This window comes from Melospiza georgiana, chromosome 6, assembly GCF_028018845.1.
Source record: "Melospiza georgiana isolate bMelGeo1 chromosome 6, bMelGeo1.pri, whole genome shotgun sequence".
Classification (NCBI taxonomy): Eukaryota; Metazoa; Chordata; class Aves; order Passeriformes; family Passerellidae; genus Melospiza; species Melospiza georgiana.
In genome coordinates, this window is record NC_080435.1 from 41,025,191 (window position 1) to 41,042,529 (window position 17,339).

Consider the following 17,339-nt stretch of genomic DNA (forward strand, 5'->3'; position numbering starts at 1 on the left):
CAGAGAACATCTGTGCAGGGCCATCTCATCAGGGAGTTTCATAACTATGATTAGGAAGCAACCTCCAGCTCAGTTGTCCTTAAGGCAAGTGCTTTCTGGAGGCTGTGTGGGGGGAAGCAGCATTCTGTGCATGCCCTGTTTCCTGTACTGCCTCCTAAAATAGCCTCCACTCTGTGACGGAGATGAGCTACTGAAAAAGGGGAGTCTTTGATCAAGCACAACATACATTGACAAGAGTGAAAGCTTTGAAGGGCCCAGGTCTTGACATGTGAATGGGATGCAATGGGGATGGGTGGCCTGAGTCTCTGCAGCCTGCTCTCCCTGCAGTCCACCTGCCAGCATGACAATTTTGTGACAAAGCCAAGGTGGCATGAAAATATATAGGCATGTCCTTCCATAATGGGAAGCTGGAATGGGCTGGTCATTGGGGAACTCCATGGAGAGATGGAAGAGAATCTTGGGAGAACTCCATTCCCTCTGGCCAGGAAAGACTGTTTCTCCTGCAGTCAAAGGAGAGGACAGGCAGTCCTTGGGGAGGGCACAGGGCAGACAAATGTGGGAGTGTCCTACCTCCCTTACAGGAGGAGACATAGAGTGATGAGAAAAGGAAGTGTATAGGGTAGGTTGGAGGCGCAGGGGTTGCTGGGAGCAGCAAGCTTTACCTTCACACTGTCCTCTGGGGCCCACGGCAAAGCCCTCCTTGCACTGGCAGTGGTAGGAGCCAGGTGTGTTGATGCACTGCTGTCCTCGGCAGATAGAAGGCTGCTCACATTCGTCTCGGTCTGGCAACACACAGGGAGACAGTCCTGAGTCTTCCTCCACCAGTGCCAGGAAGGCTGGGTGCAGGAGAGCACATGCTCCCCCTGCAGCTGGCTCTATCCAAGGGATCTGTGCTGGGGCTCTCCTCTATCCCCCACCTGCCCCAGCATCCTCCTAGCCATGAAGCAGTGATCAGGGCTGGCATCACAGACTCCTGCCTGGACCATCATGGGCAAGGTCCTATCCCCAAGAAAGCAGGAGAGAGTGATTGCCATGATCAAGCTGTCTATGGCAGGCCTGTGGGAAGGGAGGATGTGCAGGTGTGCACGTGTGTGTGCACATTGATGAGAGAGTGTGAGGTTGAGAGAACAAAGAGGCCCTGGAGAGATGGCAGCTCTGTGCCAGGTGAACACTACTTACCCTCACAGCTTTGCTTGCCCGCCGAAACGGCCAGGGTGTACCCAGCATAGCAGAGGCAGAAATAGGAGCCCACACTATTGATGCAGCGACCTTTTCCAGCACAAGCGTCTTTCAGACACTCATCTTCATCTACCACCAGGCAGGGAAGGAAGACCAGCAGTCACCACCTTCTGCTTGCAGCCCCTGCCAGCCCCGCAGAGCAGCAGTGGGCAGGGCCTCAGCACAGCTGCCAGAAGACCTTCCCCAGAAGGACTGAATGGGCTGCTGAGGCCCAGAAGGCAGAGCAGTCAGACCATCAATGGCCAACCTACCAATGCAGTGGAGGCGGCTGGGGTCCAAGGTGTAACCAGGGTGGCACAAGCAGCTGTATCCCTCTGGGGTCAGAACACAAGCACCAGCTCCACAGGAAAGGGGTGAGGAGGCACAGCCACTGACCCCTGCAAAGAGAGAGCACAGGGTTGGGAGCAGCCCCAAAAGGGTGCATGGAATCTGGTGCCTGCTTTGTGTCCCCAGCACCATACCAGGAGGCTGCTTTTTCCCTTCTTGGAGAGCGATGCTGAGCCTGCACCCACGGGACAGCAGGGAGGACACAGCAGAGCCTGTCACCTCCTGGGGCTCCTGTGGCCTGAGCTGGCATGCCCCAGTGCTGTATATTCTCACCTGCACTGCAGCCCTGTGCCTTAAACTAGAGCTGGCAGCAGATCCTGACACCTGTGATAGCGTTCCTTGTGGGGTGACGGCAGGGCCCCCCGCCTTGCACCACCCTGCTAAGCCGAGCACAGGCAGCAGTGAAGGGGCAGCGAGGCACCACACACCCCTCGGCATAAAGCCAGCGGGGGGAGTGAGGGGCAGCCCAACCCAAACAAAAGGCTATTGAGGAGACGCATTCCTCAGCAAGGTGCCTCCGCCAGGCCCGCTCCCCAAGGTGCTCCAGCCCCCGGCGCAGGGCAGGGACCACACTCCCAGACACTTGAGCAAGGCTGGAACAACAGCGGCCTTGTTTCCGGCGCAGTAAACAAGCCGCCCCGGGGCCACATGGCTGCCCTGCTCCCCCTGCCCGATGAGTCAGCGCACGGCTCGGCCGGGGCACGGGGCCAGAGCCACCGAGCGGGTGTGGGATTGTCCTGCTCGGCAGCCACCGCTGTGCCGGCCAGGGCAGCTGCAGGCGGGGAAGGACCCGGAGATACAAACACTTTGCTCCCCATTCAGGTTCGCTCTTGCGACTCCCCGCGGCCGGCAGCAGCTGGGCCCAGGCTGGGACAAGAGTGGCAGGTCAGGGACCTTTCTTTGGGAAATCAAGGAGGCACGTGGGCAGATAAACAGACTGGTTAAGGGAGAGAGCCCGTGGGCAGAACTTAGGACATAATTTCACTGTAGTACCAGGCACAGAGGGGCTGTGGCAGGAAATCCCACTGACCGGTGGACACACACCCACCTGCTGGCACCTGTGTTGGAGCAGCAGCATCCCAGGTGGGAGTGGGGCCAGGCTGGCGGGAACCGTGCCAGAACTCCTCTTTCTCTGCTGTGGAAGAAGAAAAGAGGAAGGTCAAGCTACCTGATCCCAGGCAGAGATGCTAACCCAAGATTTACCTGTGCTGGCTGTCCTGGCAACCACAGCACCAAAAAAGAACATAGGAAGAAGCTGCAGGGTGGTTGCAACTCTATAATCTTATTATTTAACACAGCCTCCTTCACTTGCAGGATATTCATCACGTCCCCACATTCCAATAGCCCCACATCAGCCACCCAGTGTGATGGGGTCCTCTGTGCTGCCCACAGCCAGCCCAGCCAGGAGCCTGTCCTGCCCAGCACTGGGGGCTGCCATGAAGAGAGGGGTGGCCCTTGGGGCATGGCATGAGCTCCCAGTCTCTCCACTTTCCTCACTGCCCCATTCTCTTCCCCACACATGCCTTGCCCTCCCACCAGCCTGGCACTCACCTCTGTGCACGGCAGGCTCTGCAGTGGCATCAGCAGTTCCCTGAGGGACAGAAACATAGCATTCTTGTGCATGGAACTGGGATGCAGCACCCCTGTGACATTTTCCCATCCACCTCCTGGCTCCTTTTTCTCCCCAGGATCGCCATCCTAGGAGGAGAAGCTGTCCCAACTGGGTGCATTTGGCAGGGCTGCTCTGTTGTCATCCTGGACAGAACAGCTTCAGGCCATGCCCCGAGGGTCACCCACAGAGGAGCTGTGGCAGCACACTGTGCAGGTGAGACCAGGGCACTGCTGCCAGGCAGGCATCTCCTCAAGGTGGCCAGAAGGTCATCAAGGCACGGTAAATATTGCCACTGTCACCAGCAGCTCTGGAGGGCTGAAGACAGCTGCTGCTTTGACCAGCCTCAACAGTGCTCCCTTACCAGAAGGGTGTTTTGTGCTAGAAGCTCTTTCTCAGCATCCCCTCCAGGCAAACCTATGGCTGCCAAAGGAAATGCTGGAGCACAACCTGAGTCCCAAGTCCCTGCTCTGTGGAGCTTTCCACAATGGATGAAGAAAACGGGTAACTGAACAATATAAGTCGTAGACTTCACATTTGGAAGCTTTGATTCAAATTTCTGCCCTGTCTTGAGATTTCTCACATGTACTTGAGCCAAGTCACTTCATGTTTATGAAGCAGTGACAATGGCAGTGCTGTCCTTTCCCTCAGAGGTGCTGCATGTGTCCAAGGGATGAGCTGATGCAGCAAGAGAGCACAGAGAGATATGCTCAGGAGGGATATGGCCAGACCTCTACTGACAGCACGGATCAAGAGGCACACATTTTTCAAGTGAGACTCAAATGAAGTCACACAGCCCTAGGAGAGCCTAGCAGAAAATCAGTCCCCAGGCTGCTTCCATCAGACAGGGTGAATTCACACAGCCAGTGTTGGAGACTCCTGCCCTGACTGCTCCAGTGGTGTTCCTGCTGCACTCACCTCAACACAGGGTGAGCTGGGCTTGAGCAGGACACTGGGCTCCATGAGAGAAGCATGCCTAAAGCTGACTACAGCAGTTCCCCTTATCCTGCTGCCCATCAGCCCTACAGCCAGGCCAGTCTGACAGTGAGTGCCCACAACTCAGCTGTGTAAATACAGCTGATATTAAGTTAGTGAAAGCAGAGCAAACTTGAATATGCAGCATAGAACAGAATGTCAAACCAAAATTCTTCATGATGTCCTTTTATAGTGGGATAGATCCTTGCTGTAATTCACCCTTTTGCTCTTTAGGACTGAGTTCATCACAGATAATCCCTCCCATCTAGAGCTTCAGTCCCTGAGAGATGCAGTGTAGACATGGCTGGAGCCACAACTCCCATACCTGCCTGGCTGAACAGTAAAAAGAGTGTAAGCAGGAATAGAATCGTAGAATGTTTTGGGTTGGAAGGGACCTTAAAGATCATCTAGTTCCCCCTGCCATAGGAAGGGATACCTTCTACTAGACCAGGTTGCTCAGAGCCCCATCCAGTTTGGTCTTGAAAACTTCCTGGGCTGGGGCATCCACAACTTCTCTGGGCAACCTGTTTGAGTGTCTCACCACCCTCACAGTAAAGACCTTCTTCCTAATATCTAATCTAAATCTCCACTCTTTTAGTTAATTTGTATGACATCCCCCTTCCAGCCAGACAAACCTTACCTGCACAGCAGGAGAAATTTCACCTGGAAAAGGAAACAGTGCATGATGAGTAGAGAGAAGACAGGCATCCTCCTCAAACCCTGACTGCCCTAACTTCACCTCTAAGACACTGCCATTCGGTCCCTCACATTTGTCTGCAAGAGCTTGTTCCCAAAGCCAGCACACCTGGATTCCTGGCACTGTGCAGACCCCAGGAACAACTGCTCCAGCAAATACTGGCACAAGCACTTGGTCACACTGCCCTCCAGCTGGGCTGGACAGAAGCCCAAGGACTGGAGTCCTAGGCTCGCCACGCAGGCCTGAGGTCCTGGTGGAGGCAGCCTGGCCAGTCAGCACCAACTGCAAAGATGCAGTTGCAGAAGCCTGAAACACTCAACCTTGTTTCCAAAGACCTGAAGACCTAGTGCCTCATGCCTCAGGAACACTACAGTCATACAGATGTAGGGAGCCCTTTGCAGCCAGAGATCCATCCATGGTATATGACAGGACCTGAGAAGTTTTCCACCCTTGCTAGGGGCCCAGATGGAGCAGCTTTAAGCAGGAGAACCCCACACTACCCTGTCTTGCTGAGGTGCCAGGGTAGAGGAATGCCTCCTGGATGCTGCCACGCAGGCTGTCCTGCAGTTGCTGTCTCCTCGCTGTCCAGTCCAGAGTCCAGTTGCTGTTCTCCCCTTGCTCTTCTAAGCTGAGGGGCAGCTCCTCTGTCTCTGCTTTCCTCATTGACAGTCGGATATCAGAGCTGGAGTAGGTGTAGCCATGTCCTGCTGGACAAATTTCCTTGAAGGCCTCTGTGAAGGAAAATCAAATCAAAACTCTAGAAAGCAGAGGTTGTAGGCTGGTGGAGGGATCACTTGGCTTACCATACCCAGACATGATAGTGGGATAGTGGAATAAAGGAGTGAAGATGGGCAGGCATGTATGTGAGTGCAGGTGCCAGTTTCCCCAATCCTATAATTTTCTGTAATTTCTAAGAGTTAAATTCTTAAAGAAACACATCTCAATTGCAGTGGGTGGAAGCTTCAAGCATAAGGAATGTGCTCACAGAGCAGGGTGGGTTTCTCACAGGCATTACCAGACCCCAAAAATGAAATCCCTTCCCATGGTCAGTACTGCTAGAAAGAGATCATGCCACAGGAAGGTCCAAGCTGACCAAGGGAGCAGATAAAAGCAAACCTGGAGTACCTCAGCACTGAGCACTCTGCACAGCACTCAAGATACTCTGTACAAACCACCTGAACATTTTTCTCGTCCCTGAGGGTTTTTGTGCTTTTCCTTCCACTCAATCCCATGCTGAGATACTCAAACTCATCCTCACCTGCCTTTCTTCCCAGCAAAAGATGTAGGACAGAAAAGGGCTGTTGAATAAAGCCAGGCACACACATGGCTGTGTTCTCCCTCTGGTACAGAGTGGTTTCCCATTACGGACTTCTTCATCTTCCCAGTATTATCCAGGTCTGCTTCCTGGGTTCTGTACCCATCTCCCAGGACAGCATTTGCACTGCTCAGCTCTGGGCCCTGCAGCTGTCTGTGTCCAGGCCAGCCCCAGTGTAACCAGAGCAGAGCCGAGGCAGGCCCATCTCACCTGAGCCGGGCGTGGGGCACTCCTGGCAGCTGTCGCCCCAGCCCTTGCCGACGCGGCTGCAGCAGCAGATCTGCTGGGTGATGCGGTGCGGGAGGGGCAGGCTGCACACGCCTCCGGCGGCCGAGCGGTAGCACAGCCCCTGCTCCATGGACACTGCCTTGTCCGCTGAAACAAACAGCGTGTCAGGGCCGGAGGTGCCCGAGCTCTCACAGAGACCATGGGGACGCTCAGCTCTCCCCCTGGGCTCTTTCTCTGCTCGTGCCTCCCAGCCTGCCCGAGGGCTGCCCTGTCTTCTCTCCAGGACACACCCTGGCCATCAACCATTGGGCCTTTACCCCAACAGTGTCATCCCCAAAAAATCCAGCTCGTGTGGGAGTTTCTCATCCCAGGGGGCTGTGTTCTCTGCTGCCACACCACATGCACATTCTCTTCAGCCTCTTCAGGGACCATGCAATGTCCACTGAGAATGATAATGCATGGCTGGAACCCATTGTGCACAAAAGTGCAGAACAACCCAGCTCAGGTACACTCAAAGGAGATGTGAAGCCGGCTGTGGCTTCCACTCAGCCATGAGGTCCTGCTCAGACCGAGGGGTGCCCTGGAGCACTTACAGACGCAATGGCTGCGGGACGGGTCGAGCATGCTTCCAGGCTTGCAGGTACACCGGAAGCTGCCACGGGTGTTCATACACTCGGCATCTTTGCAGAGGCCCTGCATCAAGCACTCATTGATATCTGTGGAGAGAAGAGAACCTTGTGAGATGTGAAGAAGCTGAGGGTGAGCTAAACTCCCTACACAGTGCCTCCCATTCAGGTGCTGTGAACCAAAGGGGTCCCAGCTGGGCTGGTGTCCGAGGCAGCCTCTACACCAAGCAGCACAGAGGGGACCTCTGTGGTGACAGCAGTCCCACATCTGCAGAGCTTGCTTGCTGCAGCTGCAGGATGTCTTGTAGATGACTGCTCTGCTTTTTGGTCCTTGTGGAAAACAGATGTGGCCCCTACGGTGAGCCACTCTGTCAGGGTCACTATTATCATGGCTGTTTGCAAGCCAGGAATGGCGAATCCTGTCCTTTCTCCTGATTCCTGGTACTGCTTCCATAGAGCTATCACCCACAGAGGATCGTTGTTGAGAAACTTGGCGCCAGCATGCAGGGAGGGCATTGACAGATCCCATCCAGAGGCAGAAGGGTGGTGGGCCAGCTGTGGCTCACTGTGCCTTTTTCTAAGAACAGGGTGAGCAAGTGTGAAGTCATCACATTCAAGCCCTGCCTCAAGTTCTGCCTCTGCCCCTGACTCAGCACTCATCAGACACAGTCTTTGGGAAGAAAGCTGGGTTTATCCTAGGGAAACACCATTGGGATCATCCGTTTGACCTGCAGTAAAGGCTCTCCTGCAGCAGCATGTACGAATGCATGAGCTAAGCCAGAGAAGACAGGAATTGGCAAACAGTGCATTAAGGGGAGCTGAGGGCAGTTTTCAGTTAGAGAGTAAGGAGGAAGGTGTCCTCATGGAATAATGTAGCCTTCTATCTTCACTAAAGAGCTTGGCCCAAAAAAGTCAGAATGCTGATAAAGTGTGCAGTGTCAGGAGGCACAAGCAGTGCAGGAAGAGCTGGATGAGACACAGAGCAGTAAGACCGGGAGTAACCTCAGCACAACCCTGAGACAAACCACAGGAACATATACTGCAAGATAAGAGGTGAAAGCCATCAGTGAGAGGGTTCAGGGCCCACTCACTGCTCACAGGACAGCTCTGAGCTGCCAAGACGAAGAAATGCCAACGTGACGCTAGGCCAAAGACACAGGGCAGTCCCAGGGCCAGTGTACATGGCCCTGGTGAGACCTCAAGTGCCCTCAGAGCACCCAGTGGTGCTCTAGGAACTGTTTCAAGATGGATGGGGTGGAAGACTCAGGAACAGCTTTCACAGCACTGCCTTATTCCTCAGAGCCAAAGCACTACTGCTTGGTGGAGGGGGCTGTCTTGTGAGTCACACAGCCAGCAATGACATCTGAAGTTCAGACTTAATGACCTAGAGGTCCTCCCCAGTCCTGTGCTCTAAAACTCCTCCATTCATCCCACCAGCTGCTCCATACACAGGTGAGACACACAGGGCCATGAAGAGCAGGCCAGAAGTTAAGTCAGTCAGGGGTACCAATGCTACAGGGATCTGCAGAAGGAAGGAGGAGTAGGATTTCGCTGCATAATGTAGTGCAGCCAAATCCTCTAGTGCCTTCCTCTGCTGGAAGGCACTGGACAAAACCCCTTCTGTCCATACTGAACAGAGCAAAGTGGGCTTCTGCCAGGGTCCTCCTCCAGTCACAGTTTTTTAACAATAGCCCACAAAGCCAGGTAGTCTCCCCTCCTATGTAGGCTGGCAAAAAAAGACCCCATGTAGCCTCTCCTACATCTGTCCACCAAATTGCTCACTCTAGGCCCTAAAGTGAGGTGCTAAGGCTTCCTGACACATGTTCTGCTGCAGCAGTAGAAATGGGAATAGCACCTTGAAGCAGTAGTGTCTGAAGAACAGAACTTCTCCAGTCCAGCTTACAAAGGAGTATCCAGAGGCACAAATCTCTGGTTCATGCTTTTTCCTGTGCAAAAACATCTTCCTAGCCAAATCCACACTGTCATCTCCCTCTGCTCCTCCCTGATCCACAGGGGACAGAAATCCAGAGCAGGCACTGCAGATCTCTGCTTTCTGACATGAGTCCCTGCAGCTGCTTTGTTCCCCCAACTTGTATTTTATGTCTCTGGGTAGCTCCTCATAATCACAGCACTGTCTGTGGCCACATAAGGGATGAGATCTGAGCACCAAGCTGAATAGTTGTTGTGTTGTTAAAAGTTCTCCCTCAGGACAATGTGGGCAGGTTGAATCATTAATTAAGTAAGCATGGTGGAAAGTCCCAGCTGAAAGAGATGAGTCATTGGACTGCCAGCCCTGGGTTTGCTCCCTGCTGCATGTGAGATGACACCTCTCAGCTTTTCGGGGATCACGAGAAGGGAACAATAAAATTCCTCTTTAGTCAGAGGACAGAAAAACACAATGTGGGTCCAAGAAATGCCTAATAAACATGAACAAGAGAGAAAAGGGGAGAGATTGGTGCCTTCCTCATATGGAACTGAGGGATCACAGAAGTGAGAAATGGATTGATCCTGGCAGCCTGGGGCAGGCAGGGGAGCCTAGCAGCATGAACAAGTGACACAGTCAGAACAGAAGGCATCGCTTTTATGGCCCTCTCCCACTTGTAAATGTTCAAATTGGCACTGTCCTACTTGTAAATGAACAAATGAACAAGCTGATAACCTTCACAAATATTATTAGGAAACCGAATTTCTGTTGCTTCCGACCATGGAAGAAGTGTTTTTACACTCCCATTTAACAGAGCATAAACACAGGTTCTTATTGGGTCAGTAGGACTTAACAGGGGAGTTTCCTTGTACTGGCCCAACTGTGTGCTCACTGTGCTTGTCAGCAGAGTCACACAGTCCTGTGTTACCTGGTTTTCTTTTATTCTTGATAAGAACATGGAGGTTTTTATAAGTCACATTCTTTGCAGACCAAAACCAGGGATTTAGATAAACGTATTTTGTGTAGATAATTTCAGTTCTAACAGAGAATGTGAGAAGGAGAAAAACAGATGAAAGCAGCATCCTTACCTTGGCAGTGGCTCCGGTTCAGCCTCTTGTATCCCTGGGGACACTCCACCTGTCCATTCTCAATCACAGGATGTGCTGGGGAAAAAAGCAAAGAGTGTGGGACACTGGCACTAGAGCCAGCCACCGGTGCCCTCCCTTCTCTGCCTTCCTTCCAGAGGGGAAAGTGTCCCTAGGCCTGCCTTGGGTGGGCTCCTGATGACTCCCAGGGCAGAGGGAAAGGTAAGAGCAGCCACGTTTTTCATGCAGTTCCTTCTGCTTCTTGGCAAGTGCCAAACTGGTGACCCAGAGGTGCTGCCTGTGCCTCATATCTACCACTATGTCACTTTGTCTCCTTCTACGTCAGTTTGGATAGCCAGGTGGCACATGACGAGGGAGACAAGAGTGAAAGGAATGGCTGAGGTTCTTGACAAGCTGCTGAAATAACAACTCAGGCCCTGTTTATTATATTTCTTTTTATACTGCATGTGATTTCCTGCCCCAATCCCTCTCATCAAAGAAAAATTCAGATTTCTGCTTTAAATAGTTTTGTGGGTTTCAAAATGTTCTGTAACATGCACAATTAAACCTCTCCAAAATTTTTAAAGGCAAGTAAAATGTGGCCCATAAATTCCTAGGAAGTCAAATTTAGGCACTGAATTTTGGAGCAAGGAACGGGGAATCTGAGTGGATGGGTTGGGAAATGAGTAAGAATGGGGTGGGGGGTAGGAAGAAGGGTACTTTGCCTAAGGTTGGGATTTTCCCAGGGTGGGGTTTCTTTTACAATTTCTGGATCTTTTGCTTGGGAACAAGGAGTGCACGCAACAGTTAAGAGACTGCCCAGGCAGATTCCAACCCCTCTTAATTTCTCCTGCCTGGCATCAGTAGCTCACTCCTTGGTGTCATATGTAGAAAGCCCTCCATGGTGATAGTCATATCAAGGTCTGGCAGATTCCTTACACATTGCAACTTCAAGAACCAGGGACAAACTGAGACCATCCTTACAGCAGGAGATGCTTGACAAGAGCCTGCAAAGTTTAAGACCACAAAGAAAGCCCGCAAAGTTTAAGAACACATTCTGGGGCCAGAGAGCAGGCATGTCCATAACTCTTTCTCCTGAACACTTGAACTCTATAAAGCAATTTAAAGCCATTCTAGGACAGTTCTTCTAAGGCAAAAGTTAGAGACCAGCCTCCTAAGATAAAGGTGCTTAGGAAATAAAAGACAGGAGAACACATCATTACCAGCCTGTACCAGGAAGGAGAACAGAAATCCTGGTTTTCTCAGGTATATTAAATGAAGCTACAAGGTTTTCCATGTGTACATTGATCCTCAGCAGCTGAGTGAATGACAAAGACAAAAAAAAAAATCTATCTTCTACAGTTTAGTCATGAATTGTAGGCAGCAGGTGCTAACAAATATCTGGATGTTAGGGATGAGGGAGCTCCTGGTGATACTGGGAATCCCAGGGTACCTTTCCAACCTTCTGGGAAGGTAAAAAACCCTTTGGCTTATGGGCTCCAGGTTGAGTGGCCCAGTGGGATTTCAGGTCCTCCCACACCATAGTTTGTGGGCTTGGGGCTGCCGACAGGCATTAACTGTGCTTGGAAGCATCTGTCAACCTCAGCACAATGTGATAACAGACACTCAAACGAAGCACCATTGTTATGTGCAAGCCCTCTGAGCAGAAGCCAAGCGTGCTGGAGATCAAACAGTGATGATGTGTCAGAGCCATGCTCCCCCTCTGGAAAGTTTGCAGAGAAACAGATTGTGTAGCATCCCTCCAACAGATGCTGCTGGGGAGAGGGCAAGGCAGAAAATGCCAGTGGTGGACAGATAAATTGCAGGTCTGTGCCACCTTAGCACTTACCAACCTCCAGTTTGGAGAAACCTCTCTACTTCAGCAAATCACTTGTGAAGCTATGGACAAACGTCTTAACTCTGCAAAGAAACCCATGTTCCCTGGAAAGAATAATTGTAATGTAATGTAAGCAGATCTCTCTGTACCAAGAGGGAACCAAGAAAGTTTTGAAGTATTGGTTGGAGGCTGCCAGGATCTATCTACAAGGGAAGACAGTGTGTGGCTGCAGGAGGATATAAGCTATTAACTCTCAGCTTTGTGCTTGGTTTCTTGAGTAGAGGACTATTTCCTTCCACACACTCAGATGTGGCCAAACAACAACAGAGATGGCCAAAACCTCCTGAAAAAAAACCAGCCTAGGACACCTAGGTTTCCTGCAAAGGTGATCAGCATCCAACCTTCCCTCATGCAGCTGTTGGGAGGCTATTCCTCAGGAACCCACCAAAAGGAAAAAGCTAATCTGATGATCAGAGAGGGCAGAAATCTGTCGCATCCAGAGCTGAAGGGGGCCCAGTCTCCTTTGTCTGTCTACACTCTCTCCAAGAAGGGTTCTCACAGAGCCTGAGGCTAGGGATGGAGCAGCTGAGTTGCATCTATCAGGCAGACAGATTTCAGGCTTGCTGAGGGCAGAGAGCTCTGGTTCCTCATTGAAGGCTGTGATTTCAGAAGCTTGCCTCCTGGGCATTTCAGCCCTGAGGACACGGTGCCAAACCAATGTGGTCACCAGGAAGCTGCACATTAGGAGTCCCTCTTGGCTCTCATTGCTTCCTCTATCTCTCTGCAAGCTCTGCAGGCACCAGGCATCCCTGTCAGGGCTGGGCTCATAACAAAGGAGCATGCATGCAATAGGCTCACAGGCTCAGAAAGGAGGTGAGTGTGTAGCAGACACAGCCCAGGACTCCCATCAGCATCTTTGTCCCCAGCTAGAAAAATACTCAAGTAGATCATAATATGAAAGGAAATGAATAAACGGAAATTGGGCAGAGGGATTTTGTCACCTAGCGGGGCAGTCTTTAAGCAATTAGGCTAATTTTTCATCACTTCCTAGGAGAAGAGATTTTACCCAACAGCTCTGGCTGCCCAAACATTGTCTGGAGAAGCTCAGGGTGATGGTGAAGTGGAAAACTTCTTCTAGCGGTGGTAGGCACAAGGGTCTGAAGTGAGACAATGTTTGTTGGATGAGATATTACATTACATTAGTCCATACAATACCACTCTGTTAAAAGGGGAAGAAGCAAGCCTCTGGTCAGATGAGAAGTGAGGAAATGCCCATTTATTAGTCCATTAAGCTAGCCCATTTATTTTGAGTCTTTCCATCTACCCTACCAAAGACATCAACTCACTGAGAAACCTTGAGGGTGGCTGTGGTGCCTCTGCTAGTCCTGGGAGGTGAAAGGAGCCAGAGTGAATGGTTTCATGATGCCTGGAGAAATGGGGGTGGTGGACCCAGTTAAGCCACAGCCTGTTTTAGTGTGAAGCAGAGAAGATCAGCCTCCATTGCACAGAGGACATGTGCTGCTGAGCTCACTGGCAGAAGATCAGAGCAGGTTGGGCCCCACAGCAGCCTCCAGAGATGTATTAGAGGTACCACGGCAAGAAGTTAGGCTGTGGCTGTGGGCATCAGCTGCGTTCTAACGCAGAATGGACAGAGGGAAAGAGACAAATCCTTCTGGCCAGGTCTGTCATGACTGCTCTCTGGATGGGCTGTTGTAAGGAGGCTCCAGCAAGACTTTGTCCAATGCCCCAACAAGGGTTATGATAGTAGTGGTGGGGAGGGCATGCACCAGTGCTACATGTGCGATACAAAACGCAGTCCTCTGGCTCTACTCATGATCAGTCTTGAAGGTGCAAAAGATGCTTGAAGGAAAAAGACTCTGATATTTCCTTTTTGCCATTTACTGTTTCAACAGAAAGATCCTTATTCTGCTCCCAAGGTGGCTTCCAACTCCAAGAAGATGCTTTGTACCTAAAACCCCTAGTTTTGTAACACTGTGCTGCTGCGTGCTGCTACAACAATGCTGTACATGAATGATGAGCAAAACAAGCACGGTGCAGAACAAAGCACTCCTGAAAATGCTGTGCTTTCCCAGGTTAAGTATTGCTTTCTGTAGTACTGGCATGACCTTGCAGAGGTTTCAGCTTCTTTCCCACCTCCAGCCTTTCTTTACTGTTCTGCACAGACTCCCTGTGGCACACGGTAACAGTGGCCTCTCTAGCCTCCTTCCCATATATCCAGGGATTTTTTTCCTGTGTCCTACCCCATCTGCTCCCAGGAGCAGAGCAGGGGGTTGATTTCCAAGGGGCTGCCTGTGGCTGTTTCAATGCCTGCAGGCACAGCGCAGTGGAGGCTTGCAGAGCCACTTGGCGTTTCTGACATGACGGCTCCATGGGTGAGCTGCCACCCCTCTCACAGTGGGAGGTCTGTTAGGGAGAGTGCTTCGGGTGCCAAGCCAGACATTACAAGATCCAACTTTCCAGTGAAATTCAGACTTTTCTCTAGGACAAAAAACTTGAAAAAACACGTGGAGTGGGAATAAAAACAAAACAATAGCCTTCAAAGACTTGTTTCTTAATGCAGTTAAAACCCATAGGAGGAGAGAAAGCAGCCCAGGAAGATCTGCAGTGAGCACAATGAGTGGGTGCACAACCCAGTCCATGCTCAGGCTGACTGCAGCTGGAAATAAGGGACAGGGGGCACTGAAAAATCAGGACCTAGAAAATGCAGGTTTACTCCTGCACCCAGAAAGTCTGTCATTTGCACAGAAGGATGAGACTTATAGCTTCTGGCAGTACTGCAGATGGTGTCCACTGATATGGGTGTTTTCCTGGAATGCTGCTGGTTCCAGAGGTGGGTGGTCTCATGGACTGGGAGGAGGTAGAAGAGCAGGGCTGTGATACCCTCTGGACAGAATTCTCTGCTACCAGTTTCCTTTATCCCCATGTGCCTGAGAAGGGCCAAGGCTTTGGGAAAACCAGTATCCAAATCCACAACTGCCATGGGGTATGTGTTGACCTGTAGCTCCAGTCTCATTTGGTTTAATTTCTACAGACCATCTCTTAATATTGTTCCAACATGTTCTTTCCACAGACCACTGTATCCCCCAAAATGACACATGGTCTGGCAGGTAAGCAGGAGCAGCTCTGCCCAGCAGTGTACCTGCTACTAGCCACACCTCCTGAGCTTGCCACAGGACAGAACATTGCTTCAGGGCAGGCTCCTCACCAGCCCCGCTCAAATACCGTGCTTGTTCCTGAGCTCCCTTTCAGTCACATCCTAGTGTGTCTACTTCAGCTGCTTCATCAGCCTCTAATTCTCTTTCCCTACTATCAGTCTTCTCCAGGTTTTACTTTCCAGCTCCTGTTTGCCCCTACCCTTCTGTTCTAGCCTTTCAGTGTGTGCTCCATTGCTTTCTCCAAGTACTAAAGAACCAGGAGGGTCACTGAATGTCTCCACCTGATTTATCCTATCTTGCAACACAACACATTTCATCCACCAAATTCTGGCCAGAGCTGAAGGACTGCAGCTGCATGGCAACATGCAGGTGTCCTGCCACCCTCCAGGGACCTGTCTCTGGCTCATCTCTTTCTCTCATGGACCAGGCAACAACCAGCCTTTGCTCCAACAGCTCATGGAGCAAGCCCTTGGATCTTCCCCTTCTCCCAGGGCTGATTCTGACATGTCATGGGGGTCTTATCTTTAGTTCTCACTTGCATGAGCTCCCAGGAACTTCTACTATAGCCTGCTGGAACACCCAACCCCCCTCTGTGCCCACTTCTCTGAAGACACTTAACAATGTACAGCCCCCCAGCAGCAAACCACACAGCCTGAGCATGGCCTAAGGAAATAGCTAAGACTAAAGTAACTCTCACTACAGAGACAATCCTGGCTAGGTCAACCCTTAATTTTGAACTCAGCTTTTAACATGGTCTCATTAGGAAGCAGACAAAGCATTTGAGTGCCTTGGCTTTTCTGATGCTGAGCAAAACATAAAAAAATAGCAAGGATTGGTCATGGTAAGTTTGCTCGGACAGATGCCTGCCTCCTATTCATCTTCTCTGATGTCTTTCCGCACACAAACACGTACCAAACATGAAAGCTGCAGACGATGGAGACATCCGGACGTATCCAGACTCTACTAACAATCAGTGTCTCGGGCAGACAGTCAATCCAAACAAGTTCCCCATTTGTCTAGCTCTTGCCTGGCTGCACTTCTGTACGTTTCTAAGTGTTTACACTGAACTAGCTTCTGCCATTTCTGTCTCTAGTTGCTGGAGTTAAATTCCCAATGCTGTCAAGTCTGCTCTGCTGCGTGCTTCCCTGGCACTCATGAGAGCAAGAAGTTGTCTCTGAAGATCACAATGCTAAGAAGAAAGCTGGAAACAGACACTGGACACGTTATCTCTGTGCACGAGACACCAGATCACTGAACTACAGCCCAGTGACTTTGAGTGAGCACAATACAGGCCAGCAAGACCAGAAGGCAGAAGGAATGTGAGTGTGGGATGTGGTCTACAAGCAGGAAGTACATGGAACAATGCCTTCACCCTGGCATGGAACTGGAAACCCTGGCAGACAAGGCACAAGGCAATGACAGGTCACAGTGCTTGGTGACGCTGTTTAAGAAGTAAGGTCACTGAGAAAGATCTGTTTTGCTGACTCCACTCTGGAATCAGCTATCTTGTGTATGAAGACAACATGCCAGAGAAAGGCCTGCCATCTACCTGGGCTTCTCACTCCACAATCCCGGGCTCTCTTAAGCTGCCTCCATCATGTGTCTGCCTTACAGCTCCGTACACCAGAGGCGGCCAAAGCAGCAAGATACTTGCATACCATAGAACAGGATGAAAATGGCTCCTTCAGCTAGCCTGAATTCCTGCCAAAATTACAAGAGCCATTAAGTCTCCAAGGAGGAATTTTATCACCCAAAGCCAGAGGGAATTTCTTGTGGCACAGGAATACAAAAGATCCACATACATTTTTCATAGCACCCTGGAATTAGACTGAAAACAAAGCCAGACAGGCATCTGTCCACTCAGTGAAAACCAGCAGTGACAACTTGCCTTGAGTTGCAACTGCTCCTGGGACACAGAGCATGCATTGAGCTATGAGCTGTGGAGCCTGCCGGCAGCTCGAGTCATGTCTTAAGTGCATTTGGTTGGCTGACTGCAAGGAGCACATGGGAGTATTTTGTGTCTGTTTTCACATCTTAGAAGTCTGTAATTAGACACATTGTGAAGCACTAAGTCCAGCAGAGCAAATCACTGCTGCAGCTCTGGCTGCATTCTCTGCAAGCACCTTGCATCCTGGCATGGAGAGGAAGAAAGGAGGTGCAGAGTTTTTGCAGCAGTCTGCAGCACAACTGAAGTATTAAGCAGCCCCCTGCTTTCTAATGGAGGGGTCACAGAAAGATGGGTGAGAAACAGGGAGACTGCTGTAGGATGGGGAAGAGAAAGCCATGACTGGTGTTAAGAAG

General features: G+C 51.0%; 1 protein-coding gene across 1 annotated transcript in view; it reads right to left on the minus strand.

The window, feature by feature from the left end:
* LTBP2 (latent transforming growth factor beta binding protein 2) overlaps window positions 1-17,339 on the minus strand; it is a 71,508-nt gene that overhangs the window by 13,867 nt on the left and 40,302 nt on the right. The window contains exons 9-18 of the mRNA XM_058025943.1: window positions 10,029-10,103; window positions 6,984-7,106; window positions 6,373-6,537; window positions 5,348-5,578; window positions 4,791-4,813; window positions 3,118-3,157; window positions 2,615-2,701; window positions 1,491-1,616; window positions 1,180-1,308; window positions 663-782 (exon numbers count right to left, since the gene is read on the minus strand). Of these exons, the coding sequence (XP_057881926.1) occupies window positions 663-782; window positions 1,180-1,308; window positions 1,491-1,616; window positions 2,615-2,701; window positions 3,118-3,157; window positions 4,791-4,813; window positions 5,348-5,578; window positions 6,373-6,537; window positions 6,984-7,106; window positions 10,029-10,103 (1,119 nt within the window). The remainder of the gene's footprint in view (window positions 1-662; window positions 783-1,179; window positions 1,309-1,490; window positions 1,617-2,614; window positions 2,702-3,117; window positions 3,158-4,790; window positions 4,814-5,347; window positions 5,579-6,372; window positions 6,538-6,983; window positions 7,107-10,028; window positions 10,104-17,339) is intronic.